This window comes from Leptonychotes weddellii, chromosome 10, assembly GCF_054177405.1.
Source record: "Leptonychotes weddellii isolate Sample4059 chromosome 10, ASM5417740v2, whole genome shotgun sequence".
In the NCBI taxonomy this organism is placed as follows: domain Eukaryota; kingdom Metazoa; phylum Chordata; class Mammalia; order Carnivora; family Phocidae; genus Leptonychotes; species Leptonychotes weddellii.
The window spans coordinates 48,992,696-49,008,064 of record NC_138378.1 but is presented as its reverse complement, the minus strand read 5'-3'; the positions used below and the strand labels follow the sequence as shown (position 1 = coordinate 49,008,064).

Sequence of the window (15,369 nt, the reverse complement as noted above, 5' to 3'; positions counted from 1 at the left end):
TACTTTGTGTTATGTGTTACATTAGACCACTTGACCCACAGATTATTTTGTATCCCAAAAATATCCAAAAGGAATTAAGAAATTAATTATAACTTCAGTTGTATTCAAGAGAACTCTTTGTGGTTTCTTATAGCTGTTATTTATCTGTCTTCAAAGAGAGTCTTAAGTATCTGGCTTTGGGGTTGTAATGGTCATTCTAGACTAAGAGGAGCTTGTTCAGACACTTAAGACGTTGGGCCAGTACTGCCAATGACTTCATACCACTCCCATCTTCTTTCCACTTCTGTGGATTACCCAACAGCAATAATGGCCATTCTAGCCAGCTCCTGATACTCCTCTCTACAGTCAAGGCAAGGTCAGCTATTTTTTGATTCCCATGGGAGAGAGACAGCTCCTCAATCAGTATCCTAAAATAGCTGGCCGTTCTCAGCTGCTGGGCTGGAGTCCCTCCAGGGGAGAGCAAAGGGAACACAAATCCACCCACTGGGTGTGAGAAGCCACCACAACATGAGCTAGGAGAGGCTTCTCAAGAAGATCCTGCTCACTCAAAAAATCTTTCTTCTTCTTCTTTTTTTTTTTAATTGAGAAGCTAGGTGTCTGCCATTTTTTTTTAATTTCTTATTTAAAGAGAAACTAGTGACTTGAAAATGAGACTAAATATTGCCGTCTTCTTTGGGGCTCTCTTCGGTGCTTTGGGGGTTTTACTCTTTTTGGTGGCTTTTGGATCAGATTATTGGCTTCTTGCAACTGAAGTGGGGAAGTGTTCAGGTGAACAGAATGTGCGTTTCTTCTTCCAAATACTGATGTACTTGGTAGGGATGAAGATAGCCTTATGTATCCTCTTGAAATCAGAGAATAGTAGTGGAGTGCCTATTTCTTCACAGAAGAAATAGGTAGAAAGCTACTGACCATTATTATTTGGGATAAAATACATTGCTTTAACATTTTCCTGGATGTGATAATTTAGGTATGTACTTTGTGTTGACAGCAAGTTACTTCATTTGTGTTCTGTGTAGATAGAGAGCGTCACTTTCCACCATGAAGGATTCTTCTGGAGATGTTGGTTTAATGGGATTGCGGAAGAGAATGATTCCAGTATCTGGAAGTTCTGGTACAGTAAGTGCAATTTAGCTTTATTTTCCCCTTTGTCATTAAAATAAGAATGAACAGCTTCGATTCTTAACTGTAGAATCTTGATAGGACATCTTCAAAAGACTCATGAAGTGATTCTTTTTCAGTAAGTAGAAATGGCTATAGGAATAATTATTTTATTTTCTAACTTAAAGTAGGAGTCTGAATATTTATGGCAAAACTGAATTATATGCTGTTTCCTTGCTCTTATTTAAAATACACTAACAACAACAACAAAAATCCTTGATATTACCTATAATATTTTTCTCAAGTGTCTATTACTGCTGTGTTGCAAATAATTTTTTTCTTTTTTTTGGCTATCAACCCTTGAAATCTCAAATTTAAAAATTTAGAAATAGAGATGTGTTATTTTATATTCATGGCTTTAAAGTTAAAAATTCTTTTCTTTTTATAATGAAACTTAATTACCAGCAACAGTGGATGAAAGCTCACTCTCTTTGGGCTTTAACCATATTTGTAGGCAATATCAAGAAATGCCTGGCTTTTGATGTTTGCATTCTCTTATAGAAACTTGAAAGTTCTCTTTTGAAGTAGAATAACCTCTTAAAAATATGAGGCATTCTTTTCACTGTATTTCCTATATTATATTAATCTTTGAAAATCAATTCATTGAAAATCACTAGCTTTTATCTTATTGCATTCGACAATAAAAGAACTGCTTATTACCCTGAAGGTTATTATAGGTTGAAATTATTAGTCTCCTTATCACATACTCCTGTGATATATCAAAATCTGGCATTTACTCATATAATAAAGAATATATAATAAAAATATGAGATCTTAGAAGACAAGCAAGCTGACAGCAAGTTGGCATGTGTAAAAGTAACCAAGTAATGATGAAATGAAATTTTGCAAGAAATAGTGGACAGGTTTCTCACAGTCATTTTGGGGAAGAGAAAAAGCATGCAATCTGCCAATAAAAAGTATTTAGACTTTGATAGAGTAAGTCAGACTGTGCAAGAGGAAGACTTTGCCAAGGACTTAGAGAAAGGAAGAATTTCACTCCTCCTTAAAGGGTACACAGTGAAATCTTCAAGTTTTCAAACAACATAAAAGTTTTTTCTTGTATTTTCTCCAAATACTAAAAATGCATTTGAATTATTAACTTGTATGACCTATCATTTCCAATTTGTTCCCTAAAAATAGAATATAGGATACTTTTTATATTAATCAGAACTGATCAAGGTTAAATCTAAGTTTATTAGATTTTTAAAACAATTACTTTTTGAATACTTAACTATGCACTAGGCATCATGTTAGAAACTGGAGGATATGGTTGTGAAAATAAATGAAGTGTAGTGCCTTTAATTTTAAGGTGATATTAGGGGCATTCTCTGCACTGAACTATGTAATGAGCTAGATGTTTTGGATGAATCCACTTTCCAGGTCCCCTGAGCTGCTTGATGTTTTTCCCCTTCATTCAACAGTTCTTTGAACCTATTGATCTAACCTGCAGTTTGTTTAGCTTGTGTGATCCAGATCCCACATTTCTCTTCTGTTAGGAATGAGTCTTCACCTCATTCTCTCAATAATAACTACCTTTGTTTGGTCTCCTTTCTAGCCAATCAGCCACCATCAAAGAACTGCGCACATGCTTACCTGTCACCATATCCCTTCATGAGGGGAGAGCACAACTCAACTTCCTATGATTCTGCTATTAGTAAGTACCTCTGTCCATAGAATGCCTCTGAGAGGGACTTGTTTTTCTGAAAAAAATAATTTAACATGTATCATTTCAACATTTTCTCTGGTATCAATCTGTTATATATAAAATAATAGGATGCCATTTTTAATACACCATTTATAATTCTAATTGAATATAATTTAGGTTTAAAAGTAAAACCATTGAGGGGCTCCTGGGTGGCTCAGTCATTAAGCGTCTGCCTTCGGCTCAGGGCATGATCTCAGGGTCCTGGGATCGAGCCCCGCATTGGGCTCCCTGCTCGGTGGGAAGCCTGCTTATCCCTCTCCTACTCACCCCACTTGTGTTCCTGCTCTCGCTGTCTCTCTCTCTGTGTCAAATAAATAAATAAAATCTTTAAAAAAAAAAAAGGAAAGCCATTCTAATTTACTTGCTACTTATAAAGATATTTTTTTACGTGTGTTTTCTGATGTGGAAATAATGATGTTTATTAGGAACAACTGCTTCTTATGGGTTTAACTCACCTGAAACTAGTCTTACAATGAAAAATAATTGTAATATACACCCTACCTTTACAACATTGTTTTTGCAGCTGTTGCACATACAAATATGATTATACTACTGTTTTCCTACAAAATGACTGAACTTTGTTATATGTGATAACTCATAGAAGAAGAATAGTCAAATATCATTAACTGAGAGTCACGATTACCTAGTTTCTTTTATATTTTCATACTGTTCGTTCTAGGGAAAGTACACAAACTTAGTTTGTACAGAAAATACATAATATATGCTTAAATCTAGTTTTATGGAAAGTATGTGAACTCAATGTGTCAGCTTTATTCTCAGCTGGTTTCATGAAGTTTTTAATAAAGGGTGTTTATCATAATCTTAACATTAAGAGTTGGTTCAGAATTTACCAACGTCATAAACAGGGACAAAAATACTTGTTTTTTCAAAGATAATAAGTAATGTATTTAATGTTCTGAATAAACTTGTATTAGTCAGTATTCTCCAGAGAACCAGTAAGAGGTATACAGGTGGGGGTGGGGGTTGGGGAGTGAAAATGATTGATTTATTGGATTGATGGAGAGATTTTAAGGAATCGGCTTATGCATTGTGGAGGCTGGCAAGTCTACAATCTGTAGGACAAGCCTGCAGACTGGATCAGAGTTGCTATTGCAGTCTTGACTCTGAAGGCTGGAAACGCTGGTAGAATGTCTTCTTTAGGAAACCTCAGTCTTTGTTCTAAGGCCTTCAACTGATTGGATGAGGCCCACCCCCATTATGGGTAGTCTAACCAAATTAATGCATAAGATTAACCATCAAAAATCTTAACAGATCTTTACAGCATGCATAATTTTTTCATCTTTTTATAAAAATATGTATTTCTATACCTTATAATTTTAAGTTTGCTGAAGGATATAACATCTGCTTATATCACATGATTAACACATTTTATGGAGTGGATGTGGGGTCTGGATAGGAAAATAGGTGAGCTGACACACAGCCATGCCTGTCCATCAAAGTCGCTTGTGCTTCAAATGGCTATGGATTTTGGCCTTGAGAATGTGCAGTGTGGATGCTCTTTCCCATTGAAAACTGCACAAGGCAGTTCCCATTTGTCAAAGCCCTTTGTATCCTATGTGACATGGACCTTCTCACTGATAAGAGAAGAGATGGCATAGCAAAGAGTAGGAGAAATCATTTTGTATTACAAAAAGTTGCAAAAAAAGTATTCCCCTGACATTCTTATTTTTGTAAAATGGACTAAGAAATGGTACAGGGTTGACTTTCCACAGCATCAGGTATTTGCATAGATAATTAGGATTATTGTTGATACTCATATGTTCAGGTCCTATGATGAGATAGGTATCGTGGACAATATATATTTTAAAATGAATCTACATATTTGAAAAGTCTGCACCTCAAGGAAATAGAAGAGCACCTGAAAAACAAGGTGACATGATCTAAACATAATAATTATGATGGAGATGGATAGTAAATGCATGTCACAAAAATTATACTGCAATTATGCTTAGAATTATTATGTAGCACTGCATATAATTACTGTGTCATTTTTTGGATCCGATGACAAAACCATATTCCAATTTTTTTTGTTTTAAATTATCAGACTCCTCTTTGGCTCACATATTGTAACTCCCTATTCACTTTAAGCAACTTTATCAAACACTTTAGCAAAAATAATTGAGACAGGAAGAAGTATGTCCTACAACAGAAATAGCATATACCTATTTCATTTACCTTCATAATAATGTACAGTGATATCTAACATTGTATTTGGGTGATTTTTTTCTTATGGTTTCCTTTATCCAAGAGAAGGGCCATAGATATCGTTAGAAGAGTTTTACCTGATTGAAAGTGCATGTTTCCTAGTTAGTGAGGCCATCTAATCTTTACTAGACTCCATAGCCACTCTTTGGCTTCATGTAGCCTTATAATGATCAGGCATTATACATTTGCTAATTTATCTTGGCTAAATTCAAAGTATTGTTTGTAAAATCTGGTGCATTCCAGCCTGGCAAATAATTGGTAAAACGGCTTTGTATTCTCTTGAGTTTTTGCAGTTGCAGTTAGCCAGTATTGAAATCAGTGAAAATAATATAGTGGTATTTAATTTTTCTGGAAAGACTATTTTGCAATCATTGGATGCTACTGATGAAATTATTCTATTTCATCACATGGAGACTGAGACTCAGAGAAACCACGTGACACTGTTTTCACACAGCTGATCATTGGCAGAACTGATGCAAAGGCCCAAGTCTCTGGATTTTCTTTATTGATAATCTTATAAACTACAGTGAATGAAAAGGCAAATTTTAGTGTTTGCCATTAAATCTTTTTAAGTATAAGTCTTTTCATTGGATCTCAGCAAAAGAACAATTCTAACATTATGTTGGCTTTTTCTACTTTTCTATCTGATCCTGATAAGGTCTAATTTAGTGTTTCCTTTATTTATTTTTGCCTCAAATACATATTCTAAAATTTGGTTATGCTCAAATCTAGTTATTTGAATGGTTGCCCAAGCCTAGAGAGGTTGTTAAAGTAGGATTGTGTACTTCGAAGTCCTTTAAACAATTCCATTACCTTTTGATATCTGTCAGAATTTAGATTTTCTGGTTTGTTTCATGATTAAACTCAATCACAGTCCGTGTATTCCGTATCATTTGGAATGATGTACAGAACATAGATTAATTTTCTAGATAATTGAGCCCCTGAGTGAATTAGTCATTTTGTTGGTGTCCCCATAGCCTTTGGCCACACCTATATAAAAGTGCTCATTTTAAGTAACTGTAATTGTTTACCTTAGTTTCTTTATTTGTTGGAACTTCCTAAAGGCACAGAATATATCTTACTCATATTTATATCCCAGAACCAGGACCTAGTATAGTGCATGGTACTTAGTAAATGCTTACATATCTCTATGGAATGACTTAGTGCAAAAACTCCTTGGCTTTCCTCTTAAGCAGAATATATTGAACATAATTTCTCCTTTTCTTGGTGAGTTGGAACAAACACACACACATGACCTTCCTTGAGTTTCTCAGAATCAGTGTTTGCCCTCATGCTTTAGGGCCTTTGTACATGGCGTCCCTCCTCTCCAAATGCTTTTCCTTCTTCCCCCTTCTCCCTTCGTTAGAAGAGTTTTACCTGATTGAAAGTGCATGTTTCCTAGTTAGTGAGGCCATCTAATCTTTACTAGAGATTAGTAAATCTCCTCCCTTCATTTCTCTAACAAGCAGGCTCATCCTCCAAGCTAGTACATACTTCAGTTTTCTAAGGAAGACTTCCTTGCCAGCCCTCTGCTCCACTAGTACATGGGCTAGACCAGGTTCTCCTTTATCAAGACCATTTTTTTCTTTTTTTCTGAGTATGCTCCATGCCCAACGTGGGGCTAGAACTCACAACCCTGAGATCAAGAGTTGCATGCTGTACTGACTGAGCCATTCTTTAATTTGACTATCCATAGCACAGATTTTGTTTACTTGTGTAATTATGAATTTCCTTCCCAGTTCAACTCTAAGCTCCATGGCAGTGATGTCTTGTGTGTTTGGCTCACTGGTGTACCCACTATAGACTGAGTGCTAAATGAATACTTTGGGAGAGTCTCCTTGTTACCCTATGCTGTGGTACTAATACTGATGCACTAAGGAACTGTTGGTGCATGTAGGAATTTTTCAAACCTTTACTAAGTGGACTTAGATTACTCTTAAATTGTTTTTCATACTTTTAAAAATAATTCTTAGGTCTTCAACACTACTTTCACATGTCAGCAGTCCTTTGCTTTTATTGTCAATGTTTATTTATTTCGTATTATTTTCTGATCTTCTCTTTCTTCACCCTTAATGCAAAATTGTAGGGTAAAGCAGATTATGGAAGACTAGAACAGGAAGGAGGCAGGTAGGCACATTAGTCAGCCATGTGTTAGGTTGTAAGTGACAGAAAACTAATGAGCTAAAAAATAAGGGCAGTTTTCCTTCCACAGCAAGGTCAGAAGCAGCGGCCACAACGATGCCGTCAGGGCCCCAGGAGCTTTCAGGCTTTCCTCCCACCATCCTTGGGAGGTGCACAGTTGCCGCCATGCTCTTCCCTCTTCAGAAGAGCACAGTGTCCCTAGAATTCTCCAGTAGATTTCTGCCAATGCTGTAGTCATCAAGGCAGTGTCATGTGGCCACTGTAGGCTGGGACCTGGAGTTGTTGGCTCTCTAGTCAGAGGAGGAGAAAGGAGAAGGGCTGGGATTGAGTGCTGATCCCTTAAAAGATCAACAAGTCCTCAGAGTTTGAGGGCGGGGCAGCAAGGATGAAAACGGAATAAAGGAAATAGATGATATTTAAAGTGTTACTGTGTAGGAACGCCTGGGTGGCTCAGTTGGTTAAGCGGCTGCCTTTGGCTCAGGTCATGATCCCAGGGTCGTGGGATAGAGCCCTGCATCAGGGCTCCTTGCTCAGGGGGGAGCCTGCTTCTCCCTCTCCCTCTGCCTGCTGCTTCCCCTGCTTGTGCTCTTTCTCTCAAAGAAATAAATAAAATCTTTAAAAAAAATTAAAAAAAGAGTTAATGTGTAAAACTTGGTAGCCAAACAAAAGAAAGCTGGAGGAATCAAGGATGATGAAGAAATTCCCTTTTGAAGAAGGCATAATTCTTCATAATTTAAACAATGTGCAATAAAGTGTAAGATAATCACCTCCATCCCAATGATAAATACTATTTTAGGGTATTTCTTGCCAATCCTTTTATATGCATATTGTACATCGTTTTAATTATTATAAACATGTATCTTTTCTAAGTTAGCAGTCGTTTCTCCACATTTTTACCTAATGATTTCTTAAATTTTAAATATGTTAGTTGCTACCTCCACATTAAAACTAATCTTGTGAAAAAAATAAACAATAAAAAACTTTAAAAATAAAAATAATTTTAGGCATGTAACATGTTTCATAATTTGCATTAACTCTTTGGATTATATTTACAGAAGTGTGAATGGTGAATCAGAAGGTAGGAATAGGTTTTCTTTGTTGCATCATGCCATTGTACCACATTGCTTGCCAACCAGTAATGAACTGTGAATTATTTCAGTTAAGAACATTTGGTAAGGAGGACAGAAATATGAGCACTAGGAGGAGGGGGTGACATTTGAAAGTGGAGGATGGGGATTTAGTTTGGATTTCAACATTTTATAGTTGGGTTGATGCTAAAACACCATTGCGAAATAATTCAGCGTGTAGCTTGCTGTGCAAAACTGACTTCCCTAAAAGACATTAATTAGAACAGCAGATACTGATGAGGAATTACAGAGGTGTTTTTTTTTTTTTTAAAGATTTTTTTTTTTATTTATTTATTCATTAGAGACAGAGAGAGAGAGGCAGAGGGAGAAGCAGGCTCCCCGCCTAGCAGGGAGCCCGATGCGGGACTCGATCCCAGGACCCTGGGATCATGACCTGAGCCGAAGGCAGACGCTTAACCATCTGAGCCACCCAGGCGCCCCAGAGGTGGTTTTTGATATCAGATATAATCTTTAAGAAAAAAGTCATAGAAAAGGAGGTGGTAAAATATCAATTATACTTAGGGGGAGAAGGAAAGAAGCAAAGACAGTCCACAAAGGCGAAAGAAAAAGAAGCCTTGAGAAGCAAGATGATGAGCAGGCTGTCTGCTCAGTCAGAGGGTTTGGTGGTGGGGAGATTCTTGGGAAGGAGGTGGTGGCCCTCAGTGACAAATGCAGAGTGAGTGGGAATGAGAGGGGCACGAAGCAATTGGAAAGATGGGATAATGCAAGAGTTCTAGTGGCCACTGATAGCTGTACCCACCGAAGACTCAGCTACAGAGGCATCTCTTTCTAAACCTAAACCCACATGCCCTGCTGGTTTGGCCTGAGACTTGTAGGCCCACTGCTCTGTACCCCACTCCTGCTTACTGCCTCTTCCTTTGGATTAGACCTGAGGGCCCTGCCCTCTTTTCCTGGCAATGCCCTTCCTCCCCCAGGGAACCATTCTGTTTTCCTGCACATTCTGTCTCCTGAGGATAGCCCTACCCCAGGCTTCCTCCTCCTTCTCCTCTCCCAAAAGGAGAGGTCAGAAAGCAGAGATGCTCATAAAGCGGGCAGAGCAACAGAATGATGGGGGTGTGAACCCTCATACGGGATGTTTAGGGAATGGGCAGCAAGGAAGTTGAGACCTTTGTGATTAGCCAGCACTTGAACTTGGAGTAGCTACCAAAAGAGCACAGGATTTACAGAGAATACAAAGTCCTTATAAAAACAATCACACACACACACAAGGACACCATCTTGCTTTACTATAAAAGGCAAAATAAAATATAAATACCCTTATATTTGACAATTTTAAATAGCACAGAAATGAATTAGGATTTGAGTCTAAAGTTAATGTAAATACTTAAATAACTAAGAAGACATATCAACATGTCCTAGGTATCTAATTTCATTGGGATGACCTCCTGCTTCCTGATCAATAATGCTGGTGTAGCTGGGTCTTATTTACCAATTTTCTCATGTTCAAATATGGTGAATCTGGACATTGTCTTAAATTTACCAAACTTCCTTCTGTTCTGCTTTAGTTGTATAGTAAAAAACTTACACTGCAAAATATGATGGAAAATACAGTTCCTTTTTTTTTTTTGGTCATAAATGTCAAGTACCTAGATATTGAGAGATACCTTAACATCCACTCAATATCCTACTATTCACTCAGACATTTGGGATTACACAGCCATGGCAACAGAAACAGTGTGATATTACAGGGTGCCCGCAGTTTCTGATTTCTAGCTAACTTTTTATCTGTTACCCAGGGAAGGCTCTATTGCATTCATGTTGGAGGGCACTCATAGGGCCGCTCACTCAGCCTTCCAAAGCTGTAGCTCATGAGGATACAGTTGGCTTTCCAGTTCCAGGGCCCAATATCAAGGCTGTAATTAAAAATCACTGTTTCAGAGGGTGTTATTTTGTGTTCCCTACAATTTATTCATGTACATCTAAGGATTGATTGACAGCTTATGTAACATCCCTGCACTAATGGGGGAGATTACCTTCTGTAAACAAGACTGTGTGTTTGTGGCTTGGCTTCCCTTCACAGAGGACAGGCTCCAGACTCTCCAGAGACTTCTGGTGATATCTCTTAAAATGTCAGTCACACTCAGAAGTAGAAATCTCCTCCAATCATAGAGAACCTCTTGGTGCCAGGCTATCTCAGCCTTAGCAGTATTGACATTTGGGGCCAGATAATTCTTTGTTGTGGAACTGTCTCGTGCATTGGAGGATGTTTAGCAGTACCCCTGGCCTTTACCCACTAGATGCCATTAGCACCCCCTCAGTTGTGCTAATCAAAAATGTCTCTTAACATAGCCAAATTTTCTGGGCTGGGTGGGCACAAAATCACCTCTGATGAGAACTACTGGGACACTCTAGATATGCATTGCTAACACTTCTGAGGACCCAGGCTCTTCTTCAGAATTATACTCATACTGTGTACATTCTGTGCCCAACTCCAAGTCTCCAAGGCTCAAAAGCACATAAATAATGGTTATTTCCTTCTTCCATGCAGAATATGCAGACAAAAAAAAGAGCAAGGAGCTGATCTGGGTCTCTCTCATCTTTAAATATTACTGCTTCTGCTCCAAGTTGTGGGTCTGTTCTTAGGAAAGATATTTACTCAATCCAATGGAAAAAAAATGTCGAAGAACTACTGTATCCTGGGCACTGTCCTGGGTGCTTTAGTGTCAGCCCTAAATTCTTGCCTTTATGAAGCTTTCATCGTAGGGGGGAGGCAGATGATAGACAAAATAAGTCAGTCAAGTAGTTGGAGGGAAATAAAAGGGGATAGTGTGTGTGTGTGGAGGCAATCTCAATATTAAATAAGGTGACTACAGAGGTTATGAGTTTGCTAGCCCTGATTGAATGGGGCTGTGTCATCCAGCTAACTTGCCATGGTTCCTTGATCCCTGTTTTGAGGACTAGATGGATGCTGTACAGAGAGAACTTAGCACAGGGGCTGGCTTGTGGTAAGGGTTCTATGGGACTTAAAAGCTGAACTTTCAGCCAGTATGTCTGTGTTCACTACCTGGAACCAGTGCTTCCTGGCTCTGGCTTCCTTACCTCCACAAAGCTCACTGTACTTGTTGGTAAAGGGGAGATTAGTATAGTATTAACTCACACAGTTGTTAAAATGAGGAGATAATAATACAAATGCTTAGCAGAGTAGTTGCCCTGTAGTTTGTGTTCAATAAATGTCAGCTATTTTTATGGCAATATACCAATTTAGAGCACTGGAAATAAGTCCTCATGAAGACATGTGAATTCATCATAGCTTCTCCCCAGTGAAATGCTTCCTGCTCTCTGAAGTGTGTACGTGTGTGTGTATGTGTGTGTGCAGTCACATCAAGCACTTGATAGATTTTCTAGTAAAGAATAAGGACTTCAAAAGTAGTGTTCATTATCATTATCATTATCATGATCACCATCATCCTGGTACAAGATAGTTAATATTAACATCTGTATCAGCCAAGCTTTGCCACTGTTTATCTAGTAATTTTGATTAAAATTCATTCAACAGATATTTATTGAACACATACTATGTACCAGGCACTGTTCTAGGTTCTGGGGAGCAGCAGGGTACAAAACAGATGGAAATCTGTGTCCCTGTAGGGCTGACATTCTGGAGAGGGGAGATACATAAGGCAAGATAAAATAAGTCAATTATATAGCATATTGGAAGATGACAGTGCCCTGGAAAAACAAAACATGGAAAGAGGCTGGAGACAAGCGGCTGACAGAAGTGAGGGTAATAAGAACTCTGTAATGTGGTCAGAGGGAAGCTTGGCTCTGAGAAAATGATATGGAGTGGAGACTTGTAGAAAGTGAGGGAGTGAGCCATGTGATGTCCAGAAGAGTGTTCAAGGTAGAGGGAACATGAGATGTAAAGTCCAGAGGCTAGAACATGCCTGATGTGTGCAAAGAACACAAAAGTAGTCAGCACAGCAGGAAGAGATGGAGGGAGTAGAGTAGAGGAGATGGTGAGGGAGGTGGAGGGTGTAGGGGGAGGTTGGGCCAGTGTAAGGACCTTGGCTCATGTTCTGAATGAGAGGAAAAGGGGGTTAATGAATGGTTTTGACCTGATTTGTGTTATAAAAGAATTTCTCCAGTTACTGTATTGTTAATGGACTGGGGAAAGTCAAATGTGGAATCAGGCGGACCAGTTAGGAGGTTTGCTATATTCCAGATGGCTAACACAAAGATATTAGGAAATAAAGATTTGTCTGAATCTGGCACGGTCCTTTTAAAATTATTTAACAACCAGTAAGGAAATCTATTAAGTGGACAATACCAGTAACACAACACAACAAAACAAAACTCTTAGTCCAGACTGCTATGTACCTTAAAATATCAGTTTTCCCTTTTTGTATTTTTTTTTTTTAAAGATTATTTATTTATTTATTTATTTGACAGAGAGAGACACAGCGAGAGAGGGAACACAAGCAGGGGGAGTGGGAGAGGGAGAAGCAGGCTTCCCGCGGAGCAGGGAGCCCGATGCGGGGCTCGATCCCAGGACCCTGGGATCATGACCTGACCTGAAGGCAGACGCTTAATGACTGATCCACCCAGGTGCCCCCTTTTCATAGTTTTTAAAAGTATTTCATTGTAGAAATTTCCAAACATTTACAATAATTATCAACATATTTTCTAGTATATGTGCTGCCAAAGTGAGCACAATAATTATCAACACATTTTCTAATCAAATGATTATTACTGTGAATTTTGAAAGTTCTTTATATATTCTAGATGAGTCTTTTACTGAATATGTGTTTTCCAAACATTTCTTCCCAATCTGTACCTTATCTTTTCATCACCTTAACAAGGTCTTTCACAGAGTAAAAGTTGCAAATTTGATGAAGTTCAATTTATGGAGTTTTTCTTTAATGGATCATACTTCTGGTGTCATATATGAGAACTTTTTACCAAGCCCCAGGTTCTGAAGATTTTCACCTCTTTTCTTCTAAAAGTTTTTAGTTTTATGTTTTACATTTGAATCTATGATCCAGTTTGAGTTACTTTTGTGTAAGGTGTATGATTTACAATTTTTCAAATGTGTGTTCCACTGCTTTAGCACCATTTGTTGGAAAGACTGTCTTTCCCTCATTGAATTGCCTTTGTACACATGTTAAAGTATAATTGGTTATACTTGTGTGGGACTATTTCTGGACTATGTGTCCAGTTCTGTTGATCTATATGTCTGTCTCTCTGCCATTGCCACACCATCCTGATTACTTTAGCTATATCTTGAAGTTAGAGTGGGAATGATTCATCCTACTAGGTTCTTTTTCAAAATTATTTTAGCTATTCTAGATCCTTTGCATTTCATTATGAAATTTAGGATAGTCTTTTCTTTATCTATGAAAAAATCTTTCTTGGATGTTAGAATTGCCTATATCAACTTGGGAAGAATTAATTTTATTATGTTGTGTCTTTATTATGTTGAGTCATCCAATCTGTGAATGCAATATATCTTTCCATCTATTTAGATCTTCTTTAATTTCTTTCACCAGCATTTTATAGTTTTCAGCTTACAAATCCTGAATGTGCACTATTAGATTTACATCTAAGTATTTCAATTTTTTGAGCAATCATAACTGCTACTGTATTTTAAATTGTGGTTTCTATGTGTTTATTGATAATAGAAATCTAATTGATTTTTTAATGTTTACATTGTATTCTGAGACCTTCTTTGCTGAATTTACTTAGTAGTTTTAGGAGGTTTTGTTTTGTTTTATTTTTTATTTTTTGTAGATTATTTGGGATTTTCTACATAAAGAGTCATGTCGTTGGCATATACGGACAGTCTTATTTCTTCCTTGCTTTTTTATATGCCTTTTATTTCCTTTTCTTGCCTTATTGCATAGACTGTAACTTCCAGTATCATGGTGAATAGCAGCAGTGAGAGCAGACAGTCTTGCCTCATTTCTAGTCTTCAGGAGAAACAATTCAGTATTTTTCCCTTAAGTATGATGTTCCTATAGATTTTTTTGTGCAGATGTTCTTTATTAACTTGAGGATGTTCCCCTCTACTCCTTATTTCCTGAGAGTTTTTTGTCATAAATGGGTGTTGAATTTTGTTAAATGTTTCCTTCTGCATCAATTGATATGATCACAATACTATTCTTCTTTATCATATTAATATCATATATTACATTTATTGGTTTTCAAATACTGAATCACCAGCCTCTTGTCATAGGAATAAACCCATATGTTCATGATAAATAATTCTTTTTATACATTGCTGAATTCTATGTTAATATTTTATTAAGGATTTTTGCATCTGTATTTATGAAGGATATTGGTCTGTAGTTTTTTTACTGCTTATCTAGGTTAAGGATCTGTAATAATGATTTCATAAAGTAAATTAGGAAGTGTCTTCTCTTTTTCTGTATTCAAGAAGAGATTGTGGAGAATTGGTGTTAATTCTCTTTAAATGTATATGTTTGATAGAATTTACTAATGAAATCATCTGGGTCAGGAGATTTAACTTTCAGGGAATTTAAAATTATAAATTCAATTTCCTCAATAGTTACAGGGCTATTCAGATTATGTATTTAACAAGTGATTTGATAGTTTGTGTTTTTCTAGGAATTGGTTCATTTCATCTAAGTTGTAAAATTTACATGTATAGTTCAAAATATTCCCTTTTTATTTTTTATGTATGCAGTATCTATGGTGATGTCCCATGTTTCATTCCTCATATCGGAAATTTGTGTCTTATTTTTAATTTGTCAGTATTGTTAGAAGATTGTTAATTTTGTTGAACTTTTCAAAGTCCTGCTTTTTTTTCATTTTTTTTTCTATTAGTGTTCCGTTTTAAATTTCATTGACCTATGCCCTTTTCTAAAAATTTTTTTGGTTGTTATGTTAATTCCCATACATTACATCATTAGTTTCAGATGTAGTGTTCCATGATTCATTGTTTGTGCATAACACCCAGTGCTCCATGCAGAACGTGCCCTCCTCAATACCCATCACCAGGCTAACCCATCCTCCCACCGCCCTCCCCTCTAG

General features: G+C 37.2%; 1 protein-coding gene across 3 annotated transcripts in view; it reads left to right on the top strand.

Annotated features, from left to right (window-relative positions):
• Positions 1-481: 481 nt before the first annotated feature.
• Positions 482-15,369, top strand: part of TMEM182 (transmembrane protein 182) — a 103,312-nt gene continuing 88,424 nt past the window's right edge. For 2 of the 3 annotated variants that reach the window (XM_081833335.1, XM_006733384.3), the window contains exons 1-3: positions 483-779; positions 1,017-1,116; positions 2,714-2,812. In XM_081833335.1, the coding sequence (XP_081689461.1) occupies positions 648-779; positions 1,017-1,116; positions 2,714-2,812 (331 nt within the window). In that variant the 5' untranslated portion in view covers positions 483-647. Of the gene's footprint in view, positions 780-1,016; positions 1,117-2,713; positions 2,813-15,369 lie in introns of all 3 variants that reach the window. The other variant, XM_081833334.1, reaches the window with a different exon arrangement.